The 16,759-nt window shown below is 16.6% G+C and overlaps 1 protein-coding gene across 4 annotated transcripts; it reads right to left on the reverse strand.

Moving 5' to 3' along the window:
• Positions 1–161: 161 nt before the first annotated feature.
• LOC107992918 (1,4-alpha-glucan-branching enzyme) lies at positions 162–16,530 on the reverse strand. 4 transcript variants are annotated; one of them, XM_062072035.1, is made up of 10 exons: positions 16,251–16,530; positions 15,845–16,014; positions 7,111–7,352; positions 6,750–6,959; positions 6,349–6,656; positions 5,927–6,127; positions 5,298–5,626; positions 4,400–4,584; positions 4,024–4,314; positions 162–953 (listed from the first exon to the last, which is right to left on the reverse strand). In XM_062072035.1, exons 1-10 carry the CDS (start codon positions 16,361–16,363, stop codon positions 945–947), a joined length of 2,058 nt encoding a protein of 685 aa, XP_061928019.1. In that variant the 5' UTR covers positions 16,364–16,530; the 3' UTR covers positions 162–944. The 4 variants fall into 4 exon arrangements, with proteins under 4 accessions (XP_061928019.1, XP_061928017.1, XP_061928018.1 ...); XM_062072033.1 differs by having other exon boundaries at positions 5,274–5,626; XM_062072034.1 differs by lacking the exon at positions 162–953 and having other exon boundaries at positions 3,698–4,314.
• Between the last annotated feature and the right edge of the window lie 229 nt (positions 16,531–16,759).

Consider the following 16,759-nt stretch of genomic DNA (forward strand, 5'->3'; position numbering starts at 1 on the left):
TATAAATTATCTTTTTTAAAAAAGTTTATGTAATATATGATTTGTGCTTTACAATATATTTCTAATTCTATTTATACTAATAAATTTTATGTATATATATAATACATATTTTATGTAATTTTATGTATAGAATTATATTATATGATTAATCAACACACAAATTATTTAGAAACACATTCCTTTATTTGTACACACATTTATAGATATTAAAGCTCAATATCAAAATATAAAATATTTTTCATTAAATTCATTAAATTAAACATAATTATAATTCATTTAATAAATATATATAATATCTTCTGAATATGTTATTTTTAAATAAAAATTTTAAATTTCATAAAACTCTAATTTATAATTTTTAAAAATTATATACACGAGTATTTTGATTTGTACTTTTTAGTGTTTTATATTAATTGATTTGTCTAAATATATTATATATAACTATATAATAACTATAATATATTATATATACATATTGTATATATTATACTATATATATATAATACATTGATCCGAAATAAGCAACTATTTTTTGCTATAAATTATTATAATTCGCCATTTCCTCTTCTTTTACTTTAAATCAAAAATTAATGTGAAAACTAATTTATGAAAACAAAAAATCAAATATTTATGTTTGTGACAGAATAAAAGTATATGTCATATATTCTATTCTTTTCTGAAGAATGACAATGCTATTTGTTTTATTATTTTATGATTTGCTATAATTTTGAGCTTTTTGTCTTATTTGTTGAATAAAATTAAAGATATTAATTAACAATCAGAATTGACTAATCTCAAAAGAGTTGCTTATTATCAGAATAAAACTGTATGTTACATTTATTTTTCTTGATTTTAATCTACTTAAAATTTAACACTTTGGTAAAATAGGTAGTATTTTTATTTTTATGACTTCAAATTTCTTTTTTCTATGTCTTTTAAAAATATTAAATTTCCTAAAATTAAGAAATTATCATAATTATTTAAATTATATAAAATAATATAAAATAACTATTTCAAATCAAAATAGTTGTAAAATCTTTTTGAGAAAAAAAATTTTAATTTAATATTTGATTTCGATTTTATATATGATAATACAATATTTTTATGTATAATTTATGTAGATAATATAGTTATAATATAATTATAACTATATAACATATATAGTTGCTTTTATATCGATATAATACTTGATTTGTAAATTTTTGTTTTATTTTTTTTTTTTCTTACATAAAATTAAATTTAAAAAACAATGATTTCAGATAAAAAAACTTAGTGATAAAAAAAAATATATAATCAAATAGAAATAATTATTTATTAATTTTCAAATTAAAAATATAAAATACTCTATGCAAATATTTCAGATTATAACTCTGTTACTAATACAAAAAAATATCAAAGAAAAAAAGTATATAATTTAAAAAACATTTCATGAGATTATGTATTTTTTTAAATATCTTTTTTGTCATTCTATATAAAATAATATTAAAATAACATAATCACAAAATATTTAAAAGATATATAATAAATAATTTAAGAAATATTTTAATAAAATTTATTATATAAAAGATAAGGAATACTATGCTTTTTTTGCTATTTATAAGTTTTACAATATTCGATTATATTTAACTCAAAATGTCTCAAAAACTAATAATTTTTTTATCATTATATTTCAGTATTTTTTTAGAACAATAAAAGAAATTGATTTATGCAAAAATGTATACATTTTCATTTAAAAAATAATATAATTATTGATATATATATTTTCATTTCTAAAGAATCATTTATCTTATGATGGCATGAATTTATTGTATGTTGTATGGCGTGATTTTAAATAAAACAGTACTATTTAATGATAATATTTCAATTTTTCGATATTTCTTTGTATATTATAATCTATAAAATAAATTTATTCCTGTTCAAAGAAATTATATAATTTACTTATTAATTTTAATAACTATAATAATACTTTCATTCAATTTTAATAATTTAAAAGTAAGAATATAAATAAATAATAATGAATAAAATTTTATTCTTTATTTTTATTTCTTATTCATTATTGGAATAAAATTTTGCCAAATTCTACTATATATATAAAATGTTAATATATTCATGAAATATTTTCGATTTTAGAAACCAAAATAAAAATTGGTATATTATTTTGGTTTCTAAGCAAAATAATAGTACATTCTATAATTTCAATATTTTTCAATATTGATGCAATTTATTTAAATTGTAAATATATATATGAAATATTCCTTTCTTAATAATGAAAAGTCAAATACTGTTAATATTTTCTTTTATAAATTTTACCCATTTCTGCGAAAAATAGTGAGAAAAAATAATAGCATATATTTGAAAAAACCGATTGAATTTTTTTGCATTTGAAAGAAAAATTTTTTGATTTATATATATATTATAAATAAATTTATATTATTATATTATATAATTTATATCATATATTAAAAATAAAATCATAAAAATTTTATATTTTTATATATCGAATCTGAAACCAAGTAAAAACTATGACTTTAAATTTAAGAAATAAATGGATACAAAATATCGATTTTTGCTATATATTCACGAAACATTGCCAAAAACAAATTATGTTTTTTAAACATTTTTATTAAATAGTACTATTCTTTCTCTGAAAAATTTTCTTTATTGAAATATATCGCTTTGAAGTTCCATTTTCGATTTATATGAATAAAAATTAATTGAAAAAAAATTTATTTTGCTGTTTTATTTGCTGCTTTAAAAAAAATTTTCATTTTATCAGTATTAAAAAAAAATAAACCGGAATCTTTAAAATAAGCCTCCTTGTTGTCAGTAGATTAAAAATAGAATAAAAAATGATTTGATTGAATGAAAATAGAACTTCAAAATATATGTCAAGGAAAAAAAATTTTAATGATAAATCAAATTCGATTTTACAGAAAAAAAATAGTATTATATAAAAATATTATTGCCAAAAAAAAAAAATAATTTTTTGGCAAAATTTCATAGCAAAAATGTATATATATTGATATTTTATTTGTTAAAAATAAAGTGACAAGTAATTTTTGTAACTAGATTCAGATTCAATATATAAAAATATTAAAAATCTTTTTATTCAAATAAAAAAATTTGTTAATCTATTTTTTCGCTATCATTTGCTGTATTATCATTTTGTCTTATCCATTTTTACATAAACGAATTTATAAATTTATAAATGAAATTAACTATTTGATTTTTTTTTATATTATTAAAATATAAAAATATATATAATATATTTAAAATTTTGGTAAATTGCTCTCATTATAAATTGTTCTTCATTATATCATTAATTCATTATATTATATTATAAAAATAAATATTATCATTTTATCTGAAAGTGTACATAAATTTCGATTGAGATTTATTTATTAAGTTATAAACAATTGAATTGTATTAGATTAAGATAAAAATAAAATAAAATCGCTATCTTTCCATCTACAAATATATTAACTTTTTTATTATTTTCAAATCTATATGATTTAATTATATCTTTATATTATAATGTAATTTTTTTTATAATTAATTATAATTTTTATAATTAATTAAATTTTAATGAAATGAAGTTTTACGATTCATTCATTCTGAAACATGTTTTAGAAAATGCTAATTAATCTTTTATTAAAAAAATATAATCATAATTATTATACAATTAATAAAGACAAATATAATAAGAAAATTAATTATATTTAAATAAATTATAACAAAAGAATATAGAATATGAAAGGCATTTCATAAACATTTGATTATTCACAATTATATATCAAGAATTAATTAATTAGATTTGATTACCTAATGCAAAATCGATATACAAGCGATATAATATTAGTCTTATAAAATTGAAATCAAAACTAATCTAAATCAGGACTTTTTTTTACAACTAATTTGTTTTGTTATGATTTTTTTCAGTTCTTTAAAACTATTTTAAAAATCGTTACTAATATAACCGTTTTTTTAGATCTTTAAATATTAATATATAACATAATACATTACCTCTCGAATATAAATAATAGCTGTACGACAAGGAATGTAAATCATCATACTATTTGAATAATCAGAAAAAGATTCTGGTTTGGTAAAATGTTGTATATTAGTATCAACACGGTTTTCTCCACCAAAATTTTTATCATCGCTACACAAAAGAATTTTATAAGTTCCTGCAGTTTTTACACCAATAGTATAATCAGGAAATGATTTGATTGGATGAAAATTAAAAACAAATATAAGTTCTGCACGATCAAAAACAATTATTTTATCTTCTTCATGTTTCAAACTTATATATCCCTAAAAATATATATTTTTATTAATGATATCATAAATATGTATATATATAAATTTTTGATTAAATAAAATAAAACATTTATTTTACAGGTTCAGCATGTAGCCATCCATATTTTGCTTCAAGAGTATTTACAGCTCGATCCCAATTATTCATAAATTTGTACTTAAGTAATTCATCATCTACTAAATTCCACTGTCTTCTAGCATAATGATAACTATCTGCATTACCAGCTCGTGGGAAATCCAACCATTCAGGATGACCAAATTCATTACCTTCATATTTTTTTTAAATTTAATAATTAATAAATTTAATAATTAATATATTAAAATTAATAATTATTAATAAATTTAATAATTAATAAAATTATTAAAAACTTCAATAATAGATGTATAATGCTCAGTTAAAATCAATTAAATTCAATATCTAATAATAAAATTTTTACAAGCAGAATTTATTTCTTTTTTGAAGAATTAGAAGAACTGGAGGAATTAATAATTTATTTAATAAAAAAAATTTTTTTTTTAATGATACTATCAAATTGTTGAAATTCTTACAATTAAAATAAATAAATCAATATTTTTACTAATTTTTTACTAATTGGTAAATAATATTGATAATTATTATCTACATAGTAACTTGATCATGAATAAAATTAATCAAATTTACATTTGATTCATTTTAATTGAAAAAAATTAAATTATTTAGTGAAATTCATATTTCATTATTTTCATAAAAAAAATTACAAAAACTAAATTTTTTATATTGTATGATTATATTTTTTTTTTGGCATTTCTTTACAGAGAGATCCTAAATTTATTTTCTTGTATGTGAAACTGAGCACTGAAACTTGAAGCATTAATAGCAAAAATGAATTATATGAATTTAACCGAGCAGATATTAATGAAATTTAAAATAATAATAAAATTGAACATTTCTATGTAGTTTTATACATAAAACTAACCCATAAAATTTAAATAAGCTTCACCTCCTAATGCATGTGTGATTAATGTAATCAGATTATGAAGAGCAATCCCACGATTTATGATTGCATTAGGTGGACTTAGTGTACTCATATGAAAATACATTTCTTTATCCATAAGCCAAAATGCAATTGTTTTATCACCTACAAGAGCTTGATCATGAGATTCTGAATAAGCTACTGTTTTCTCCATCCATCTTCGATTAGTTAATGTCCAACAAATATCTCCAACATTCCAATCTTCATCTTTTATTTCTTTTAAAAGTTTAATCCATTTATCAGGAATAGCCATGGCTAATCGATAGTCAAAGCCTAAACCACCTTCAGTAATTGGCCTTTAATATTATAAATATATAATATATATAAAATATATAAAAAATATATGAAAATATATATAAAAAATAAAATATAATATAAATATAATATATAATATTTAAAAAAAAAAATAATTAACTTATATAATAATAATTAATTTATATTAAATAGAAATATATATATATATATGCACATATATTGTTTACGTGCATGTTTAAATGAATAAATAATATTCCATTAAATAAAATAATTATTATTATGTGATAAAATTTTTAAAAATTTTTAAAAATTCAAAATTTTGTAATTTTTATGTTTCATACCTGCAAACTCCAGGCATTCCACTAACATCCTCTGCTATGGTAATCATATTTGGATATAAATAATGCAAAATGTAGTTTGCAAGCATTAAATAAACTACACCTTCAACATCAACATTAAGTCCATAATATTCTTCATAATGACCAGTAAAACCTTGTCCAAATCCTCTTGAATGATACAACATTGATGTAACTCCATCAAATCTATAGAAGAATATTAATATATTATTTATAGTGTATATATATAGAGAGTGTGTGTGTGTATATATATATATATATATAGAGAGAGAGAGAGAGAGAGAAAAATAAAATAAGTAATAATAGGAAAGAGAGAAAGGGAAGAGAGACAGAAATAAACAATATATATATAATAATTAAAAAATATAAATATCATATATTGCAAATAATATTTATCAAACAAATACCTAAATCCATCAAAATTATATTCCTCAATGTACCAACGCAAATTGGAAAGTAAAAATCGTAATACTTCATATTCTCCATAATTAAAAAGTCTACTATCCCACAGTGGGTGATGACCACGATTGCCAGAATGGAAAAAACAACCATCAGTACCATCAAACATATTTAAACCATCTAAAGTATTCTTTGATGCATGTGAATGTACCACATCTAATAAAACATATAAACCATGTTGATGCGCTGTATCTATTAATTGTTTTAATTCTTCTGGTGTACCATAACGAGATGAAGCAGCATAAAATGAAGTTACCTTATTAAATTTAATTAAATATATTGTTATAAAATTTAATATTCAAATATATTAATTTTATTAACAGATTTTTTATTCATTATAGCTATGCACCTGATATCCAAAACTAGCATAATAAGCATGTTCCATAATAGCCATTAATTGTATAGCATTATAGCCTTGTTTTACAATACGAGGTATTATGTTTTTAGCAAATTCTAGATATGTACCAATTTTTAATTCCTGAGTTGCAATACCAACATGACATTCATAAATTCTAAGACTTTTTGGTTTTTTTTGTTTGGAATATTTAAATTTATAAACCTGAGTGAAAATATAATATAATATAATATATCACTTAATATTTACAAATCTTTACTATAATTTACTATAAAATTAAATTGATTGAAAAAAAGTATTATTTATATTTATTTATAGTTATATGAAGTAATTATACATATTTATATATATATACATTTTCAGGTAATGGATACCATATACGTTGTTTATATGTAGCACTTTCAGATTTATCTTGTGTAACATATGTAGCCCAAGGACTTAATCGTTCCAATAATTCATTATTTTGATCTTTTACAATTATCTTAATTTCTGAAAGATGCTTTATTGGACAACTACCATCAGCATTAGGAGGTAAATGTAATTCCCATTTTCCATAATCTAATTTTTTATATGAATTAGCTGTTCTATTCCAACTATCTGGCAACAAAAATAAACAACAATTAAGATTTATAATTTTTTTTATAAAAAAAATATATATATAATATTTTTTTATGCTACATAATAATAATAATAACAATAAAGAATAATAATTTATTATATAAAAATTATTACTGAATTTTTAAAAAAGAAATTTTAAAATTTTACTAAGTTATTAAAAAAGAAACTATACAAGCCACTATATCAAATATAAAATGAAATAAAATATATAATACTAAATGCAAACTATATTTAAAATTCTATTATAAAGTTTTACAATATATTTTATAATTAATATTATATTAAAATTATAATATATTTTAAGATTAATAATAAAAGTAAAAAAAAGAAGTTTATTTAAAATCATTTAAAATCATTTTAAATGAATTATACACATAATGATTCAAAGAAAAATAATATCAAAAAAATAACATATATATAAAAAAAATAAAGTAATTTTTAAAATTTATATAAATAATAATTTATATTTTGAATTATGTAAACAATATAATTTGTATTTGTATAAATAATAATATATAAATGTATACGAATAAAATATAATAATGGAATATATATACATACAAAATTCATAATGATTTTAATAAGAAATTTGATTATAAAGTTTATCTTAAAAGACAAATTATATTTTTTTTCTTTTATTGATTTATTAATTTAAAAATATTTAGAAATATTGTAAAAAAAAGTAATAATTATAGCACAATACGCAAAACGTAATTTTTCTTGAAAATATAAAAAAACAAATTTTATAATATTTTTTATTTAAAATTTCGTTTTTCAAAATCAATCTTACAAATTGATCAAATATGCAAATGAAAAAGAATAATTTCGTTGTATCGATTAGCTCTGTATTACTCGATTTATTATTTATCGATTTTTATATTCGATTTTCTTAAAAATAAAGCCAAAAAAAATTACATTATATTTTCTTATAAAATATAAAAAAATGATTATAACATATAATTAATTTAGATTTTTTATAATTATCATAAAAAATAAATTTATTAATTAAAATTCATTTTATATATTTTTCTAATACATTGTTTAATATATAAGATTTAATAAAACTTTAAGATTTAATAACTAAGATTTAATAAAAATTATGGGAAAAACCAAATTCGAAAATAATAATAAGATAAGAAAAGAATAAAAAATCGATTATCTGCAAGATAAATTATGGTGAAATTACAATAATTAATCGATGTGTGCAATAAATTTTACTTAATAACATGATTTCGAAAATATCATAAAAAGAAATTAATGTTGAAAGCACATTAATTACTCAATTAAAATTTGGAAAAAATTACATGTGCTAAATTAATATAAATTAAAATCAATAGAAAATTCTTAGATAAAAAAAAAATTTAATTTTGAATTTGAATTCAATACAATAAAAATGATTTCAAATTGAACAGAAATTTCTATAATGAAAGCATAATAATTATTGTTTTCATCAGGCAAAGAAATATATACTAATGACTGCCAATTCATGAATAAATCTAAAACAAAAAATTAATATTACTAAGTATTTCTATTATTACGATATAACAAAACAATTTTTTAGATTCAATGCTGAATAAAATTTTTGCGTTAATTAAAAATAATGAAATACAAATTAAAATAATAAAATACACAATTAAAATAATGATATACAAAATATTAAATGTATAATTTTAAAATAATTGGAAATTTAAATCTTTTTTTTTCCATATATTTAAATGAATTTTGTAAAAAAAAATAAGATTCTATTTGAATAATATTTATGTATATATATTTATATTTATAACATATAAATATATTTATAATAATCATTTATAAAACTCAATTGTTATTATATCTGTTATATCTATTATTTAAATTTTAAACTTATAATTATAAAATTCTTGTTTTTTATGTTTAAACAAATTGCTTATTATAAACATTCAATTGAAAATCTTATAAATTTCTGATAATATCCAGAATAAAATAAAAAATTTCCAAAATCACATATCTTCTACTTTGATCTATATTGTTATTTATTTATTTATTCATATATATCATATCACGAATACTAAATAAAAAAATTAATTTTTCTAAAATGATTTTATGATAGAATTTTTTTTTATAAATTTATTATTCGAAAATATATAATTAAAAAAAAAATTTTACCATAATTCATAATTGATAACAAATTTTAATTCATAAAAAATATATTTTTCTTAACTTATAATCCTTAACTTCGAAGCTAATTTCTTCAAGATGGATATTAGCCAATAAAAATAATATGTATCAAATATTTCTTTGAAAATTATCTCTCTTATATATCCTTTCATCAAAATTATGTCTACGAGTTCCATATGTAAGTTTTATTACTACTTTCTTTTATTTTATTTGCTTACAATAAATTTTGTTAGCAACTTAGAATAACTTCAATAAAAAATACTATTATTAATTTTTTTTATGTTTATGTTTATAATATTTTTTTACATACACATTTTTTACGTAAATATATGTAGATGATTAGAACATAATTTTTTTATGTACTCTTTAAATTAATCTTTATAAAAAGAAATTATAATATATCACATTTATATACAGTAAGTATATAATATAATAGTGTGATTTAGTAATGATTTAAATTCGAAATTTGATCATCTTAAATATCATTTATGAAATAAATATTTTAACGAAGAGATGAATAATATGATTAATTTTTTCTTGATAAAATATCACATTTCATATTAATATAACAAATATTTAAATGGAAACTGATATGTTAAAGAAATTGCAACATATTTTAATTTGTAAAATATTTTAGAAGATTACTAAAATATATAAAAAACAAAGAATTTACAAAAAATCTTTTAAAATCAAAATGCTCGTGAATACTTACAGTATGACAATTTATTGTATAATATAAAGAGAAATACTAAAAATTTTTTAGTATGTAAAGTTTAATAACTTTATTTTATAAAAAGAATTAAGATTATCATATCTTTTTTAAAAAATACAATTTTACAATTAAAATTAAAAAAAATAAATTCCTAAATAAAAGAAACAAGATTTTATAACTATCAAAAAAGATATTCTTCATTAATAAGTATAATAATAAATATAATATTTATAAACATTTAATAAATAAATAAATAATTTGATAAATAATTTGTAAAAAAAAAAACTTTCGAAAAATTTAATTTTTTTTTTATTTAATGATGAATTAAATTTTAAACTTTATTCAAATAAAAAAAGATATATAATTTATATAATTTATATAAATAAAAATAAACAAAAATTTAATTAAAATCTTTATAATTATTTTAACTATTAAATTCCATCAGAATCACAAATATTTTGATGTTAGCATATTATTGCTTATCATTCGTATATGCAATTTACAATTTATTGAAAATACATTGAGAGAATTTATAAATTTATATTAATATATTATCATTTTATATTAATATATTATAATAAAATTAATTAACTATATTGTTATTTTATAGAATTTAATAAAAATCAATTTAAAAAACGAATATTTGAGCATTATATTGCACTAAATTATTAATTTTATATTAAATATATATATATATATATAAAATTATTAAGAAATTTTTTATAGAAAAATAATATAATAATAATTAATTTGTTTTTAATTGTTTTATATGTTTTTAATATTGTTATAAGTATACTAACATCAATCTTATTTAAATAAAAATCTAGCAAAATATTGAAATATAATAGATTGCTGTTTCAAAAGACATTATCAAAAATGTGATTTGAAATTAATCAAAATATGATTAATAAATTAATAAAAAATATATCAAAAAATTTCAAAAAGTCATAATAACTGCAGATATATTTTATAGTAAGTTTATGCTTTATATTATTTAATTTATTAAAATTTTCTTTTGGAATAACCGAAAAAAATGTTCATATTTAACTTCAATATGAAATTATTATATATATATATATAAAATTAAATCAAATCTCTTTACAATATTTCAAAATAATCAGTTTTATATTTTTTGAATTAATATACTTTCTATAACGAGTAACATTCACAAGTATTTATGTACAGTATGTATAATTGTAATTTTGATGGAAAATTTTGTTTTAAAAATTAAAAGTTAACATAAAGTTTTATATTTTATATATTATTTTATATAATTATAAATTTATATTTTATATATTATTATATATCTTTAAATGCATTTAAATATTATATATTATTATATTCAAATTAAAATATATATATGTATACATAAAATGTATATATAAAAAAAATTCGTAACATTGAAAATTATGTTAACGAAAAAATAAAATAATCTTGATATAAAAATACTATTTTTTGCAATGTATTCTTATATCAAATTGTATACAAAATATTTTTTGTATCATAGAAGATGATATACTTTATATTATTTTAATTATATAATAATATATGTTATAATTATATATTATAAAAAATATTCTCTATAATAAAATATATTTATATTTTATATATTTTTTTAATTTCATAGAAAAAACTTTATAAGATAGTTTCTAATTTACAATATATTATTTAGACATAATAAATTATAGATTTTTTTTAATATTTTTATTTTTATATTATTTTTTTATAATTTTTTTTAGAATTTTAAATATAAATAAAATTCAATTCTAAAATTCAATTCTTTTACAATATAATTTATCTTATAGATTCTCTATTGCATTTCAGTCTAATGATTAGTCTGATGATTAAAAAAAAATTTTAAATTTTAATCAATTTTTATTATTTTTTTCAAGAATAAAAAATTATCATTTCAAGAATAAAAAATATCATAAACGTTTAATTTTTCTTCAATAAACTTTAAAAAAAAATTTATTATATATTATTATACATTTTTTAAATATTATTTTCATTGACTAGATCTGTAATATTATTTATTATTTATAAAAAATTAGCAATAATCTTAACTATTCTATAATCAGATCATGAAATTGCAGTGAATCTTATAATTGAAATTGGGGTTCATTTTTGTTGTAAATTCTTCAATCTTGAATTAAATATTTTTATAATGTATGTTTTATATTTCATGTTTTATATTTTTGTGTACCATCATACTATTTCTATGATACTTTAATATATCACGAATCGTTAATAAATAGATGGGATTGTAGTAATAATCCACTTCTTATTTTAATTATTCATGCTTTATTTATTTAATATTTTATATAGTTATACATTTGTACTTGTATAATTTTAGTAAAGTGATGTGTTTTTGTTTGTTTAGTTTTGAAGGATTATCTAATATCCAAACTCGCTACAAATAAATAATGAATGATATTTGTATGATTGTACATGTTGATTGGTATGATATATTCATACAAAATATAAACAATTGATAAGTAGCAGTCACATGCTGATGCATATTTATCATGAATACATACATGTAAGCAGAATTCACTATAATAATATATTTTTTTACGAATATATCAGAAACTAAAAGAGTTTTTATGAAAAAAAAAAATTATTCAAAATATTGATTTCTATAATATATTTAAAAATTATCAAAATAAAGAACCAGTTAATTTATAAATCTGAAGTCAACTTATATGTAACATTTTTGTGATTTTTGATAATTTTTAAATATAAGACAAGATTTTAAATAACTTTTTCTTATATAGATATTTTATATCAATCGTTTTTAGTTTTCGAAATATATACAAAAAATAATGTAACTATGTAACTTGAATTTCGTCTTTAATTACATTTACGTCCATAGCAGCGTACTTATATCGTATATGATTACTGCTTATTATACATCATAGTGGCTGATGTATAATGTATGATTCAAAATATGCTTCTCGTTTGATTATTATCATTTTGATCACTGTAATTTCAATTATTCAAAAATTTATATTTGAAGAGTTTGTAATAATAAGAATTTTTTGTTATTTTCATTATACATTTTTTATTATATATCTCATTTCATAAAAAAAAATGATTTTTCATATTACTAAAATTTATAAGAATATTTCAAATAATGAATATATTAAGTTTTATCATTGTATATAATCGATGCAAATTTGAAGCAATCTTTTTTAAAAAAAAATTTTATCAATAATTTCTATTAATATGAAATAATAAAATAAAAGAGAAATATTTAATTACAATAAAATTATTCCATTATTTGATTTAGAAAGGAACGATTTTACTTAGCAAGAATGCAATTTTAGAATGGATATAAAAACAATATTAGATATTAAAAAAAGAAATATTGATTACTATATTATAGTTTATATAATATAATAATCAATATTTCTTGCATCAATTTATAAGAATTCGCTATCATTATAAAAATTATAAAATATAAAGGTATATTAGAATTTACAAAAAATATATTAGAGAAAATGAAATATAATTTTAAAATAACTTAAAATTAAAAAAATTCATATTATGTGATTTTATGATATTGAAAACCAATTATATGAACTTGTCTATTATCTATATGAATCTGTTATTTTATAAATATAATTATATGATTAGAATATTATTATTTCTAAATTTATATATATATATATTTGAAAATAGAATTATTTTCTTATTATTACATTATTATTATTATTATATATTTCATTTATTTTCTTAGATCAAAGAGATCCAAGAAATATCCAAACTTTTTATGAATAGATATTAACAAATGTGCAATGATTTTTTCAAAAATATCTAAATTTGACATAAATTATAATTTATATTTCAAATTTGTTGCAATTCATGAGGAAATAATTAGTAAGAATTTCTTGTTTAATTATTATTAAAATAATTATTTATATATATATTATTTTTATAATATATTAATATTATTATTCTAAAAATTTTTTCAGATTAACAAATGTTAAGATATAATTGAAAACATTAAAAATATTTATGGGAAAATATAAATAATATTTTATATGAAAAAATTGTTTATTTCAAATTCTTTTATTATTTTTTATTAAATATTTTTTATTTTTTATTTTTATTTTTTTTTATTAAATATATTAGAAGATTTTTGTTAAAAATATTTTTATGTCTGAAAAAAATATTACTTATTATACTTGAAAAATCTTTCTATTTTTCATATTTTATCTTCTTGCTGTAATATTTAAATTAATGTAAAATAAATTTTACATAAATTTATATTTAAACTTTCTTATAATATCCATAATATTCTTGTACAATTTTAAAATATGATTTTTTTCTTTTATAATGAAAAATAATTATTGCATTATATGAAATACTGTTGTTATAATTATAAATTTATAAATATATATATAAATATCACATACTGAAATATGGATTTTATAAGAAATATAATTTGAAGAACATAAAAATCAGAATATTTTTATAACATAAATTTAATATTTATACAAATATTATAATGGACATACATATATATATTAATAAAATAAATTATATTTTTATTCTTACAATATTATGATGCATGAAATTAAAAAAAAATTTCTTATTTTATTTGTAAATAAAAATAGATTAATTTATTCAAATACATCTAAATATTTTTATTACTTTGCTATACTTTTTCTTGAAGTTATAAATAAAAAAAATTAATTCTTAAAATTATCCATTTCAAATATATGTATACATATAAAATTATAATATGTTATATATTGATTATATATAGTAATATATTGATTATATATAGTTATATATATAGAGCAACATAAAGCCAGAAAGTTGAAAAATTAGAAAAATACAAAATATAGCCATAGAATGAGAACTAAATAATAAAATTATATAAAATATTGGATTAACAATAAAAACAAGAAAGTGTTATTAAGAGAGAAAAAGAAAATTAAAAAAAATTTAAATTAGTATTACATTTATAAATTAGTATTAAATTAATATTAGATTAAACTTAGCATTAGATAAGATAAAAACAAAGAAATTAACAATAAAGTTAAAATAAAAAATCAATAAAAAATTTAAAGTAAACAAATAAAAAATATTAAAAAAAAAAAGATAGCAAAAGAAACAGACAAATTTAAAATTAAAACAGACAAAATTAAAATAAAAATATATTTATATAAGAAGAATAATAGAATTAAAAAAGAAATATATATATATATATATATATATATATATATTAAATTTAAAAGTTTCAAAGAAATCTTGAAAAATTAAAAAAGGAACAAAATTAAGAAAAAAATAAAGAAAAGAAATGAAAAAAAAAAAATCAAATATTGGGAAAAATAACTAATATAATACAATAAGATAAAACTAAAATTGAAATTGAAATTGAAAGGAGATACAAAGAGAAATATAAAATATTAATATAATTTCATGGCATACTTTTGAAAAATCAATTTTTGATTCCAAAATAAACTTAAAAGTTAATATGTAAAAATAACAATTAAGACTTATTTATAAACAATTGCATTAAATAAAATAGAAATAATCAGACAATACTATATTGAGATTACTTATATGAAATCTATAGTTTTAACCTACTTACTAAAATCTCCTGTTAAAAATAATTCCTGTGCACCAGGTGCCCATTCTTTTGCAACAACACTATTGTCTTCATTTATATGAATTCCATAAATTTCATAACCTCTTGAAAATTTATCTAAACTGCCCTCACCAGTTTCTAATTTTTCTATATAGTCTTTAAATAATGCATACCTGATAAAAAAATTAAAATAAAAAAATGACAAATTAATTTAATATTAATTTATTGTATACTTATTCTATATTTTTATTTTATACTAAGTATTCGATTTAAAAATAGACATTTATAATAAGTTATATTTATTCATTGAATAAAATTTGTTATAAATAAATTCGTTATAAATAAAAATTATCTTAATTATATGTTACTATATAATATTAATATTTATATATTTTTTAAAATGCAATACCTCTTACGAATTTCATTTTCATATGGTTTTAAATATGGATCTCTTTCCAATAAAGTATTTATTTCTGGAACTTGAATTTCAGAAGGATCCATAGTTGACCATTTTCCTCCCATATTTAATTTTTTAATATATTCACTAACAAATATATAAGAACAGATCTAAAGTATTCTGTTACTCAAATTCAAATAAAACTTCAAGGTGACCTCTATATAATTTTGTCGACTAAATATCATTGCCATCCGAAAAGAATAAAATTTTATTACAATGAAACAATTTTTTAAGAATGGAAACTTTATAATTTAATAGTCTATTAAATATGGCGATATAATTTATTATAAATGGCGCTAATTTTAAATTTTTATCAGACATTATATACGTATAATAAAATATCTAATAAAATCTAAAATCATTTCTTTCTATTCTCAATATTCTAAATATTTTTTTTTATTAAAATTACAATTTAAAATTCTTATTAAAATTAAAATTTATATATTAAATTTATATAGAAA

This window comes from Apis cerana, linkage group LG2 (assembly GCF_029169275.1).
Source record: "Apis cerana isolate GH-2021 linkage group LG2, AcerK_1.0, whole genome shotgun sequence".
NCBI lineage: Eukaryota > Metazoa > Arthropoda > Insecta > Hymenoptera > Apidae > Apis > Apis cerana.

Bases quoted from the DNA above. Each gene is read 5' to 3' on its own strand.
- LOC107992918 (XM_062072032.1), bottom strand. From the start codon at position 16,363: ATGGGAGGAAAATGGTCAACTATGGATCCTTCTGAAATTCAAGTTCCA. The intron at 7,353-15,844 runs GTAAGTAGGTTA...TTTTGTTGCCAG, and splicing joins ATTTTTAACAGGAGATTTTA to ATAGTTGGAATAGAACAGCT. The intron at 4,585-5,273 runs GTTAGTTTTATG...AAAAATATGAAG, and splicing joins AGCTTATTTAAATTTTATGG to GTAATGAATTTGGTCATCCT.